The sequence below is a fragment of the Pristiophorus japonicus genome, chromosome 21, assembly GCF_044704955.1.
Source record: "Pristiophorus japonicus isolate sPriJap1 chromosome 21, sPriJap1.hap1, whole genome shotgun sequence".
NCBI classification, from domain to species: Eukaryota; Metazoa; Chordata; class Chondrichthyes; family Pristiophoridae; genus Pristiophorus; species Pristiophorus japonicus.
The window spans coordinates 72057395-72070755 of record NC_091997.1 but is presented as its reverse complement, the minus strand read 5'-3'; the positions used below and the strand labels follow the sequence as shown (position 1 = coordinate 72070755).

At 53.1% G+C, this 13361-nt stretch overlaps 1 protein-coding gene across 1 annotated transcript in view; it reads left to right on the top strand.

Moving 5' to 3' along the window:
- Positions 1-13361, top strand: part of LOC139233713 (AT-rich interactive domain-containing protein 3B-like) — a 248438-nt gene that overhangs the window by 103208 nt on the left and 131869 nt on the right. The window contains exon 3 of the mRNA XM_070864126.1: positions 5465-5536. Within this exon, the coding sequence (XP_070720227.1) occupies positions 5465-5536 (72 nt within the window). The remainder of the gene's footprint in view (positions 1-5464; positions 5537-13361) is intronic.

Below are 13361 nucleotides of genomic sequence, written 5' to 3'. Positions count from 1 at the left end.
CATAACTCTTTATTCCTTTCTCCCCCATATACTTGTCTAGCCTCCCCTTAAATGCATCGATACTATTCGCTTCAACCCCTCCCTGTGGCAGCGAGTTCCACATTCTCACCACTCTCTGGGTAAAGAAATTTCTCCTGAATTCCCTATTGGATTTCTTGGTGACTATCTTATATTGATGGCCTCTAGTTATGCTCTTCCCCACAAGTGGAAACACTCTCTCTGTATCCACTCTTAACAAAATCTTTCATAATTAAGACAGAGATAGACAGTTTCTTAACCGATAAGGGATTAATGGGTTATGGGGAGCGGACGGGGAAGTGGACCTGAGTCCATGATCAGATCAGCCATGATCTTATTGAATGGCAGAGCAGGCTCGAGGGGCCGTATGGCCTACTCCTGCTCCTCTTTCTTATGTTCTTATGTTCATATGTAATTTTAACAACCTCTCTATTAGGTCACCCCTCAGCCTTCTCTTTTCAAAAGAAAAATGAGACCCAGCCTGTTCATCCTTTCCTGATATCAATTACTTTATACTAAGCTCTTGCTTTAGTTTGACCAAAAAAACGCATTGTGAAGTCCTCTATCGGGTTTCCGATTGTTGGATAAATCTGCACGGTTCCTTATCTTATTTGTATTGTTACCCAATTTGGGGCCCAATTTGCCATGGTCCGTCGCCATCGTTGTTCTCATGCCACAGTGAGCTACGTTGGGGTTTCAGCACGAGTCCATGTTGAAGCTCAAGGCCGCTGATTCTCAAGGTCACCTTACCGGGTGGGAATCTGCGATGAATCGCGACCAGTTCCAGAGTCCAGCGGCTGTGGAAACACCGACTTGTTTCAGGTGCACTTTGGCCCTCTGGTTTGAGGCAGTTTGGTGACGGATTGAGACCAGACCTGTGCAACCTGTAAACACTGCTTTCTCTCTCGCTCTCTTTTACTTGCAATATATCCACGACCCCTCCGCGATCTCTGAGCTCCTCCGCTTCTGTCCCCCTGCGCATCCTCCGCATTGGCGACCGTGCTTTCATCCAACGAGGCCCTAACTCTGCAACTCCCTTCTGAACCCACAGCCTCCCCTCCTTTAAAACCCCACCTCTTTGACCAAGCTTTTGGTCACCTGTCCCAATACAACAACATCAGAAATAGGAGCAGGAGTCGGCCATTCGGCCCCTCGAGCCTGCTCCACCATTCGATAAGATCATGGCTGATCTTCGACCTCAACTCCACTTTCCCGCCCTATTCCCGCATCCCTTGATTTCCCCCTCGTGGCCAAAAATCTAGCGATCTCTGTCGTGATCATCATCATAGACAGTCCCTCGGAATAGAGGAAGGCTTGCTTCCACTCCTGAAGTGAGTTCTTTGGTGGCTGAACAGTCCAATACAAGAGCCACAAACTCTGTCACAGGTGGGACATAGTCGTTGAGGGAAGGGGTGGGTGGGACAGGTTTGCCGCACGCTCTTTCCGCTGCCTGCGCTTGATTTCTGCATGCTCTCGCCGTTGAGACTCGAGGTGCTCAGCGCCCTCCCAGATGCACTTCCTCCACTTCGGGCGGTCTTGGGCCAGGGACTCCCAGGTGTCAGTGGGGATGTCACACTTTATCAGGGAGACTTTGAGGGTGTCCTTGTAGAGTTTCCGATGCCCACCTTTGGCTCGTTTGTCGTGAAGGAGCTCCGAGTAAAACACTTGGTTAAAAGGCAGCTATATAAAAGCTGTACCACCAGCCCCGACTAAGCCTGTCGCGAGGGCCGACATGTCCTGAATGGCTGTCACCTCCGTTCTGCGGTAGAATCTGGGGGGTGGGGATTGCTGTGGCCAATAGCCCAAAGGCTCAATGCCCCGCGGCAGAAGGGTAGGCATCCCACAATCCCCCTCCCCAGCCCACCCCGGTTCTCCCATGATCCTCGCTGTGTTGTCAGTTCATTCATGAGTGAAATCCGCTCGAACGTTTATTTTGCTGCTCGAAAATTGGGGGAGGGAAAAAAAATGTTGAAAAAAATGCCTGAAGGCTGACCTCACCTGGCACAGAGAGTCAGCGTGTGGAGCAGACAACTTAATGGCTCTCTCTTTTATGAGGGTGTGTCTTTGTAGTGCCGCTTTGAAGTTTGCAGCCTCGATGAGCGAGGAGATCGGCAGTGACCACCTGTACGTCTTCTGCTATAACCCACAATAGAAAGCTGATCAGCAAGGAAAGACTAGCACTTATCTACCACTTCATCACATCTCTGAGATTGCTCTGTGTCAAGGGCCTTCGCTGGTGAGCAGTCAAACACAGCAGCCATGTTTGCATTTATGTAGCGCCTTTCCCAACCTCAGGATGCCCCCAAATGCGCTTTACAGCCAATGAAGTGCTTTTGAACTGTAATCATTGTTGATTCTTATCCTTATTTTCAAATCCCTTCATGGCCCTCGCCCCCTCCCTATCTCTGTAATCTCCTCTAGCCCCACAACAACACCCCCCCCCCCCGCACCCCCGAGATGCCTGGCGCTCCTCTAATTCTGCCCTCTTGACCATCCCCGATTTTAATCACTCAACCACTGGTGGCCGTGCCTTCTGTTGCCTGGGCCCCAAGCTCTGGACCTCCGTGCCCCTAAACCTCTCCGCCTCTCTACCTCAAGACGCTCCTTAAAACCTTCCTCTTTGACCAAGCTTTTTGCTCACCTGCCCTAATTTCTCCTTATGTGGCTCGGTGTTAATGTTTTTTTGTCTTCTAATCCTCCTGTGAAGCGCCTTGAGACATTTTGCGACGTAATAGGCGCTATATAAATACAAGTTGTTGTTGTAATGTAGGAAACTCAGCAGCCGATTTGTGCACAGCAATCTCCCATATGTGACTCCAGACCCACAGCAATGCGGTTGACTCCCAACTGCCCTGTGCCACTGTAGTTGTATTCAAGAAGGCGGCTCACCACCACCTTCTCGAGGGCAATTAGGGATGGGCGATAAATGGCAGCCTTGCCAGCGACGCCCACATCCTGTCAATTAATTTTTTTTTTTGAAAGTAGCTCCAGCTGGAAAAGAAAATTGCTCTCGTCTTGTGTTTGTCAGTCATTGAAAATTGGCATACAGGTACAGCAGGCGGTGAAGAAGGCAAATGGTATGTTGGCCTTCATAGCGAGAGGAATTGAGTGTAGGAGCAGAGAGGTCTTACTGCAGTTGTACATGGCCTTGGTGAGGCCTCACCTGGAATATTGTGTACTGTATTGAATACAGTTTTGGTCTCCTAATCTGAGGAAGGACATTCTTGCTATTGAGGGAGTGCAGCGAAGGTTCACCAGACTGATTCCCGGGATGGCGGGACTGACATATGAAGAAAGACTGGATCGACTTAGGCTTATATTCACTGAAATTTAGAAGAATGAGGGGAATCTCATAGAAACATATAAAATTCTGATGGGATTGGACAGGATAGATACAGGAAGAATGTTCCCCATGTTGGGGAAGTCCAGAACCAGGGGTCACAGTTTAAGGATAAGGGGTAAGCCATTTAGGACTGAGATGAGGAGCAACTTTTTCACTCAGAGAATTGTGAACCTGTGGAATTCTCTACCACAGAAAGTTGTTGAGGCCAGTTCGTTAGATATATTCAAAAGGGAGTTAGGTGTGGCCCTTACGACTAAAGGGATCAAGGGGTATGGAGAGAAAGCAGGAATGGGGTACTGAAGTTGCATGATCAGCCACGATCATATTGAATGGTGGTGCAGGCTCGAAGGAATGAATGGCCTATTCCTGCACCTATTTTCTATGTTTCTATGTTGACTGGAACTTGCACAGTGTGATTATAGAAACACTTTTTTGTGCTTGTGATAAATATCCTTGGTCTGCTATGTTAATGGAGTGTTAACACTGATATCATCATCCAGTTGCATAACACGTAACCTGATGGAATTAGTGCCTGCATTTAAATAGCGGGCAAAGGAATTTGATCTGAATGTGTTAAGTGACTGGCTGATAATGTCACACAGTGTGATTTCCAGACTATAATCTCCACAGTGACGCAAGGCATCCCAACACTGGCCCGCTCACTGACGTTGACACCAAACGAGTGGAGATCTCAGTGTAGGCCCAAAGAACCACTCCAAGTTGCCATGACAACAGCTGCCCTTTAATGTTAGAGTCACACTTGGTTTCCGACCTAACACTCGAGCCTGGTTTCGGCCTAACATCACGTCACGTTTATCACGTGGGGCAGGATTTTTCTGCCTGCTGCCGCCTCTGTTTTTGCCCCAGAGGGGCGGCAATGGCGACGGTGAGCTCTTCCGGGTGGGTGGCCAGCTTCCAACGTCCCGCCGGGACACTAGGTGCCGGTATCGAGGGGGCGCGGGGCTTTCCCGCCCGGGAGAGGCGGGCCGGTGTGTAACGCCGCTGGTCGCGACACTGTCTCGATTTTTGGCTGCCACCCGACCCGTAGCGCCCCCTGGTGGTAACGCCTGTGATAGCGGGAGGTCCGAGCTGTAGCGGCCCCAGTGAGGTAAGTAACGTCCACCTCAGGTTAAGTGTGACTGCTTTTTATTTTTGCGGATTTACGTTGTGAGTTATTTATTGGGAATGTTTTTGGTGGGGTTCCCAGGCCCCTCTCACAGCGCTCCGAGGCCGGCTGTTTGGCTCGGGATTTTCGCACGCTCAGCCGGCCTCGCGTCCTAAGAGAGGTGTGTAACGCCTCCCATTAGCGCTCCGCCCCACACTCGGGGCCCAGCTGGCGAATTTTGCTGACTGAGGCGCAAATTGTTCCCGGGCGCAAACTTTCACCGTCCCGCCCCCATTACCGCCCCGAAATGAGCAGAACCGAAAATCCGACCCGAAAAGGGCAGAAGTGAAAGTGTGCTGTAAGTTTTAAGAAGGGTTGGGCCCTTCTGTCTTCAGCTCGGCCCAGTTGGAGTCGGGGCGGTTGGAGCTTGCGTTGACCAGGACTTTACTGCCTAGTTTGGACTTTCGATGTCGCAGAGACGGCTAAACACAATGGGGAGAGCAGTCCGCCTCGGCCATGTGTTTGATCAGTACACAAGGGAGTTCCAGGCCTGCGAAATGGGATATTCGTTTTGTTCATTCTCGGGATGTGGGCGTCGCTGGCAAGGCCGGCACTGGTTGCCCATTCCCGGTTGCCCGTGAGAGGGTGGTGACTGGCCGCTTTGCAGAACCGTTGCGGTCCGTGTTGTTGCGCAAGCACTTAAATGTCACACCCCCCCCCCCCCCCCCAGTGAGGAATCGGCAGCTTCAGGAAAGGAAATGAATAAAAAAATCTGCTCGATAAAGGCCGAGGAGGCCACAAAATGCTGATGTGACCGACGGCCCCGGAATCTGTCGGGGTGAGGTGCGGGGGGGAATTCACTGATCGACACTCAATGTTGCCTCTGCTATCGGTGCATATTCCAGGCCAGAAATGCAGAAGAACTGTCTTCTTTATTTCATTTTTTTTTTCCCCCTCTACCTTCATCTCTTTATTCTTTCTCTTTTTTTTACGTTCAGAATGGGAGTCTGGCCTGCAATGATGATGCTGATAGCGGACGAGCCAGGGAGGCAGCCAAAGACTTCGCAAAGGTCGGACTTTATCATCTTGTTTCCCTTTCTCTCTCGCTCTCTGTCTGGGTGGGAGGGGCGGCTGACTAATCCCCAGGCCCGAGGTCACGGGGGGGAGGGGTTGACGGAGAACCTGCCCTCTCCAGGTTCAGCGCTGGGCCCGATCACTGCTCAGTGTCTGGCCCGCCTTGCCACCCCCCTCGAGCCTCCGCCTGCCTTTGGCTGGATTCCCGTCGAAATTGCATAACCACGGTGACGCTCCCAAAACCACTCACGCACCCGCAGCGCGCCGGCAACTGAAACCGGGCGCCAAGGTTAACGTGTGCGAAAGAATTCCTCGTCACGCAGGGATATTAATGTGAAGTGGGAGCCTCGGAAAATCAGAAATTGGCTCCTATGTACTTGCTTCAGGACTGAGGCAGGAACTATGTCTCCCCCCTCTTCCCTCTCCTTCCCCCTCTTCCCTCTCCTTCACCCTCTCGCCTCTCCTTCACCCTCTCCCCTCGTTCCTTCCCCCTCTCCCCTCGTTCCTTCCCCCTCTTCCCTCTCCTTCCCCCTCTCCCCTCGTTCCTTCCCCCTCTCCCTTTATTCCTCCCCCTTTCCCCTCTCCTTCGCCCTCACCCCTCGTTCCTCCCCCACCTCACCTCGTTCCTCCCCCTCTCCCTCTGCACTCTTCCTTTCTTCTTTCCCCTTTTCCATTGCCCCAACTCCGGCCTGGCCTCAGAAGGGCAGTAACGATTACTTTCCAGGGTACAATAGCATTGTGGTTACGTGACTGGACCAGTAATCCAGAGTCCTGGACTGATGATCCGTAGACCCGAGTTCAAATCCCACCACGGCAGCTGGGGAATATAAATTCAGTTAATTAAATAAATCTGGAATAAAAAGCTAGTATCAGTAATGGTGACTGTGGAAACTATCAGATTGTTGTAAAAACCATCTGGTTCACGAATGTCCTTTAGGGAAGTAAAGGACTCCAGACCCACAGTAATGTAGTTGACTCTGAACTGGCCGAATGACACACTCAGTTTCTACAAAGAACTATGACGGCACTGTGGGAGCACCTTCACCACACGGACTGCAGCGGTTCAAGGAGACGGCTCACCACCACCTTCTCAAGGGGCAATTAGGGATGGGCAATAAATGCTGGCCTTGCCAGCGACGCCCACATCCCGTGAACGAGTTTTTAACAAAGCTATATTTTCCAGAAACAAAATTGTGCAAGGGAAATATCCCCTTTTTTTCCCCCAGTGTCAGCAGATATTTATTTTCCAAAATATGTCAAAATGAAAGCTACTTTCATTCCCATTAGGTTGCAATCGCGGAACCTTGATTTAAAGTGCTGATGCCATCCTATTCTTGCAACCGCTTGTTCTAGAAAAAGCTCAGTTTCGTTCACTGGGGAGCACATGGAGGATGCTGCCTTTATAGATTTCCCTTTACTTTGATGTGAAGTGGAAGATTTTACGTGCGTGCGAGCCATGGAGTGCTGATGTCAGTGGATAGGCTTATTTGCAAGGTGTGATGTAGTTGCTTCTTGGCTCAAGAATCCATAGCAACACATTGCTATTAAGAACTAGTTGGTTTATTAACAAAGGTTTAACAATCACACTACACATTACCGGTTCGAAATTGGTTATGGCCATTTTTGAGACGGTGTCAATGCTAATTTTAGTGCCGGGCGTTAGGCACAGCCTCAAAGTCCTAAGTTCGGATTTTACGCCCAAAGACGAGCGAGCAGCGCTAAAAAGTGGCCTGCACACTCATCCTCAGTGTTGCGTACGCAATAACTCAATAGGCTTAGTCCCGTGACCTCCATCAGGTGCGACCCGACTACTTTATTCGCTCTCAAAGTGAGGATTAAACATGGAGGCTTTCTTTATATACAAGGGCTGCACGTGTGTGTCTGTGGCCCAATGACCTCCGGCCGTCGCTCCCCCTGGTGGCAGGTCGACCCAGGCATACATACATACATTACACTCGGGCTGGAGCTCAGCAGGCCGACTGAATTTCCCAACGCCACGCTCGGGGGGGAAAAAAACAGGAAGAGAAAAAAGAACTAAAACTTCTCCGGGTCACACACGTACACACTTCCCCGCTCTTAAAACTAATGAAAACATGCAGAAACAAATAAAGAGATAAACTTAGCTACTTTTCTGGGCGATTCCGCCCGAGAACCGCTCATTAACCACCACTTTTTTCAGGCTGTGCGGCCGCCTGTTGGTACGGTAACCGTGCAAACCAAATATCGCGACAGAGGCGCTGTACGCTGGATGACGTCACCACGCGGGTGGTGTTAGCCGGCCCAGCGTTGCCTCTTGGCGCCTCTGCCAAAGAGCCGACCGAATGTAGGACGAGGCGTCGACGCTGCTTGCCGGCGAAAATTGGCCCTTGACGCCCGTTTTCCGCCTCCCGCGCACGGTAACCGGCGGCGTCCACAACCCAATTTCAACCCTGATCAGTTCATCCACTAGGCTCGCAACTGCATGCCTCATCGTGGATCCCCCCGAACCCAACTGGCCGGGGTTTTATTGAGTCTTGTGAACATCACGTGAATGGCTAAGCCACTCACGGTGCAACAGCTCCACAAACCTGTGAGCATGCTCGCAGGTGCATACAGTGCACAAGGGACTTCAGTTGTTGACCAAATCCCTTTGCATTGAATCGTCCAACAACATCAAAAACTTGCATTTATATAGCGCTTTTAATGCAGTAAAACATCCCAGGCTGCTTCACAAGACGCGTAAATGGACCCCGAGCCAAAGGAGGAGACATTAGGACAGGTGACTTTAACAGACGTCGTTTGCGTTGCCGTGCCCGGACCCAATTTAACCCCCTTCCCCCGACTCCCCTTCCCCCGACTCTCTCCCCTTCCCCCAACTCTCTCCCCTTCCCCCAACTCTCTCTCCCTTCCCGCGACGCTCTCCCCTTCCCCCGACTCTCTGTCCCCTTCCCCCGACTCTCTGTCCCCTTCCCCCGACTCTCTGTCCCCTTCCCCCAACTCTCTCCCCCCTTCCCCCAACTCTCTGTCCCCTTCCCCCGACTCTCTCCCCTTCCCCCGACTCTCTCCCCTTCCCCCGACTCTCTCTCCCCTTCCCCCGACTCTCTCTCCCCTTCCCCCGACTCTCTCCCTTTCCCCGACTCTCTCTCCCCTTCCCCCGACTCTCTGTCCCCTTCCCCCGACTCTCTCCCTTCCCCCGACTCTCTCCCCTATCCGCCGACTCTCTCTCCCCTTCCCCCGACTCTCTCTCCCCTTCTCCCCGACTCTCTCTCTCTCCCCCCGACTCTGTCTCCCCTTCCCCCGACTCTCTCTCCCCTTCTCCCCGACTCTCTCTCCCCCCGACTCTCTCTCCCTTCCCCCGACTCTCTTTCCCCTTTCCCCGACTCTCTCTCCCTCCCCCCCCCGACTCTCTCCCTTTCCCCCGACTCTCTCTCCCCCGACTCTCTCTCCCTTCCCCCCCCCCCCCCGACTCTCTCCCTTTCTCCGGACTCTCTCCCCTTCCCCCTGACTCTCTCTCCCCTTCCCCCGACTCTCTCCCCTTCCCCCGACTCTCTCCCCTTCCCCCGACTCTCTCCCCTTCCCCCAACTCTCTCTCCCTTCCCGCGACGCTCTCCCCTTCCCCCGACTCTCTGTCCCCTTCCCCCGACTCTCTCTCCCTTCCCCCGACTCTCTCTCCCTTCCCCCGACTCTCTCTCCCTTCCCCCGACTCTCTCTCTCTTCCCCCGACTCTCTCTCTCTTCCCCTGACACTCTCCCCCTTCCCCCGACTCTCTCACCCTTCCCCTGACACTCTCCCCCTTCCCCCCTGACTCTCTCCCCTTCCCCCGACTCTCTCTCTCTTCCCCCAACTCTCTCCCATTCCCCTGACTCCCTCTCCCTTCCCCCGACTCTCTCTCCCTTCCCCCGACTCTCCCTTCCCCCGACTCTCCCTTCCCCCGACTCTCCCTTCCCCGACTCTCTCTCCCTTCCCCCTTCCCCAACACTCTCTCCTTTCCCCCAGCACTCTCTCCCTTCCCCCGACACTCTCTCCCTTCCCCCGACTCTCTCTCCCTTCCCCCGACTCTCCCTTCCCCCGACTCTCCCTTCCCCCGACTCTCTCTCCCTTCCCCCTTCCCCAACACTCTCTCCTTTCCCCCAACACTCTCTCCCTTCCCCCGACTCTCTCTCCCTTCCCCCGACTCTCCCTTCCCCCGACTCTCTCTCCCTTCCCCCTTCCCCAACACTCTCTCCTTTCCCCCAACACTCTCTCCCTTCCCCCGACTCTCTCTCCCTTCCCCCGACTCTCCCTTCCCCCGACTCTCTCTCCCTTCCCCCTTCCCCAACACTCTCTCCTTTCCCCCAGCACTCTCTCCCTTCCCCCGACTCTCTCTCCCTTCCCCCAACACTCTCTCCTTTCCCCCAGCACTCTCTCCTTTCCCCCAACACTCTCTCCCTTCCCCCAACTCTCTCTCCCTTCCCCTGACTTCCCCTTCCCCCGACTCTCCCTTCCCCGACTCTCTTTCCCTTCCCCAGACTCTCTATCCCCTTCCCCCGAGCCTCTCTCTCCCTTCCCCCGACCCTCTCTCTCCCTTCCCCCGACCCTCTCTCTCTCTCTTCCCCCGACCCTCTCTCTCCCTTCCCCCGACCCTCTCTCTCCCTTCCCCCGACCCTCTCTCTCTCTCCCTTCCCCCGACCCTCTCTCTCCCTTCCCCCGACCCTCTCTCTCCCTTCCCCTGACCCTCTCTCCCCCTTCCCCCGACCCTCTCTCTCCCTTCCCCCGACCCTCTCTCTCCCTTCCCCCGACCCTCTCTCTCCCTTCCCCCGACCCTCTCTCTCCCTTCCCCCGACCCTCTCTCTGCCTTCCCCCGACTCTCTATCCCCTTCCCCCGACCCTCTCTCTCCCTTCCCCCGACCCTCTCTCTGCCTTCCCCCGACTCTCTCCCTTCCCCTGACTTCCCCTTCCCCCGACTCTCCCTTCCCCCGACCCTCTCTCTCCCTTCCCCCGACCCTCTCTCTCCCTTCCCCCGACTCTCTCTCCCTTCCCCCGACTCTCTCTCCCTTCCCCCAACACTCTCTCCCTTTCCCTGACTTCCCCTTCCCCCGACTCTCCCTTCCCCGACTCTCTTTCCCTTCCCCCGACTCTCTATCCCCTTCCCCCGACCCTCTCTCTCCCTTCCCCCGACCCTCTCTCTCCCTTCCCCCGACCCTCTCTCTCCCTTCCCCCGACCCTCTCTCTCCCTTCCCCCGACTCTCTCCCTTCCCCTGACTTCCCCTCCCCCCGACTCTCCCTTCCCCCGACCCTCTCTCTCCCTTCCCCCGACCCTCTCTCTCCCTTCCCCCGACCCTCTCTCTCCCTTCCCCCGACCCTCTCTCTCCCTTCCCCCGACTCTCCCTTCCCCCGACCCTCTCTCTCCCTTCCCCCGACTCTCTCTCCCTTCCCCCGACTCTCTCTCCCTTCCTTCGACTCTCCCTTTCCCCGACTCTCTCCCCCTTCCCCCGACCCTCTCTCTCTCTTCCCCCGACTTCCCCTTCCCCTGACTCTCTCTCCCTTCCCCCGACTCTCTCTCCCTTCCTCCGACTCTCCCTTCCCCCGACTCTCTTTCCCTTCCTCTGACTCTCTCCCCTTCCCCGACTCTCTTTCCCTTCCCCCGACCCTCTCTCTCCCTTCCCCTGACTCTCTATCCCCTTCCCCCGACTCTCTCTCCCCTTCCTTCAAGCTTTTCAAAACCCAATCTTGGAGTAACCTAATCATTTACTTTCCGATTCACATTGTTCATTTTCGAGCTTGCCGTCAGCCGCCGGCCTTGGCGACCAGCTCCTCACTGAGAAGTTTTACATTTGCCACTTCTGTCATTCAGATCACGAGATGTCTGTGCCCCAATGTCCTGTGTATAACTGGCTTGAGTCAACTTCCAGAATCCTGATAAAGACCCGGTCTAGAAATTCACCTCGGACAGTGTTGCAATATTGGAATTATCCAGGGCATTGCAGAGACCACACCTGGAGTACTGTACACAGTTTTGGTCTCCTTACCCAAGTAAAGACATACTTGCTATAGAAGGAGTGCAACAAAGGTTCACTGGACTGGTTCCTGGGATGAGGGATTGTCCTATGAGGAGGGATTAAGTAGACTGGGCCTATATTAGCATGTATACAGGATTGGCTAACTAACAGAGAACAGAAAGTCGGGATAAATGGTTCATTCTCTGGTTGGCAACCAGTAACTAGTGGGGTGCCGCAGGGATCAGTGCTGGGACCCCAACTATTTACAATCTATATTAACAACTTGGAAGAAGGGATTGAGTGTAACGTAGCCAGGTTTGCTGACAATAAAAAGATGGGAGGAAAAGCAATGTATGAGGAGGACACAAAAAAATCTGCAAAAGGATATAGACAGGCTAAGTGAGTGGGCAAAAATTTGGCAGATGGAGTATAATGTTGGAAAGTGTGAGGTCATGCACTTTGGCAGAAAAAAAATCAAAGAGCAAGTTATTAATTAAATGGAGAAAGATTGCAAATTGCTGCAGTACAGCGGGACCTGGGGGTACTTGTGCATGAAACACAAAAGGATAGTATGCAGGTACAGCAAGTGATCAGAAAGGCCAATGGTATCTTGGCCTTTATTGCAAAGGGGATGGAGTATAAAAGAAGGGAAGTCTTACTACAGCTACATAAGATATTGGTGAGGCCACACCTGGAATACTGCGTGCAGTTTTGGTTTCCATATTTACGAAAGGATATACTTGCTTTGGAGGCAGTTCAGAGAAGGTTCACTAGGTTGATTCCGGGGATGAGGGGGTTGACTTATGAGGAAAGGTTGAGTAGGTTGGGCCTCTACTCATTGGAATTCAGAAGAATGAGAGGTGATCTTATCGAGACGTATAAGATTATGAGGGGGTTGACAAGGTGGATGCAGAGAGGATGTTTCCACTGATGGGGGAGACTATAACTAGAGGGCATGATCTTAGAATAAGGGGCCGCCCATTTAAAACAGATGAGGAGAAATTTCTTTTCTCAGAGGGTTGTAAATCTGTGGAATTCGCTGCCTCAGAGAGCTGTGGAAGCTGGGACATTGAATAAATTTAAGACAGAAATAGATAGTTTCTTGAGGGATAAGGGGTTATGGGGAGTGGGCGGGGAAATGGAGCTGAGTCCATGATCGGATCAGCCATGATCTTATTAAATGGCGGAGCGGGCTCAAGGGGCCAAATTGCTGACTCCTGCTCCTATTTCTTATGTTCTTGTAATCCCTAGAGTTTAGAAGAACGAGAGATGTTCTCATTGAAACATATAGCATTTTTACGGGGCTTGACAGGGTAGATGCAGGGAGGATGTTTCCCCCGGGCTGGGGGAGTCTAGAACCAGGGGTCACAGTCGCCGAATAAGGGGTCGGCCATTTGGGACTGATAAGAAGAAAAATTTCTTCACTCAGAGGGTGGTGAATCTTTGGAATTCTCTACCCCAGAGGGCTGCGGAGGCTGGGTCATTGAGTATATTCAAGACAGAGGTCGATAAATTTTGGGGGAATGAAGGGATATGGGGACAGTGCAGGAAAGTGGAGTTGAGGTAGAAGATCAGCCATGATCTTATTGAATGGTGGAGCAGGCTCGAGGGGCTGAATGGCCAACTCCTATTTCTTGTATTCCAGTTCCACTGCAGTCAATGCACCTGAATATCAGAGGCTGCGTGTAACGGGTGGTTTATATCCCATACCGCCCATTTTGCCTCACCGCACTAGCTAAATTTCTAGCCCCCCCCCCCCCACGCTTCCGTAGCTCGATGCATTTGCCATCAGTTGGAGACCGGTTACAAAAATCTGACAACGTGGGCAACAGGCATCAGACCTGCCTCTCCCCCTCCCCACCCC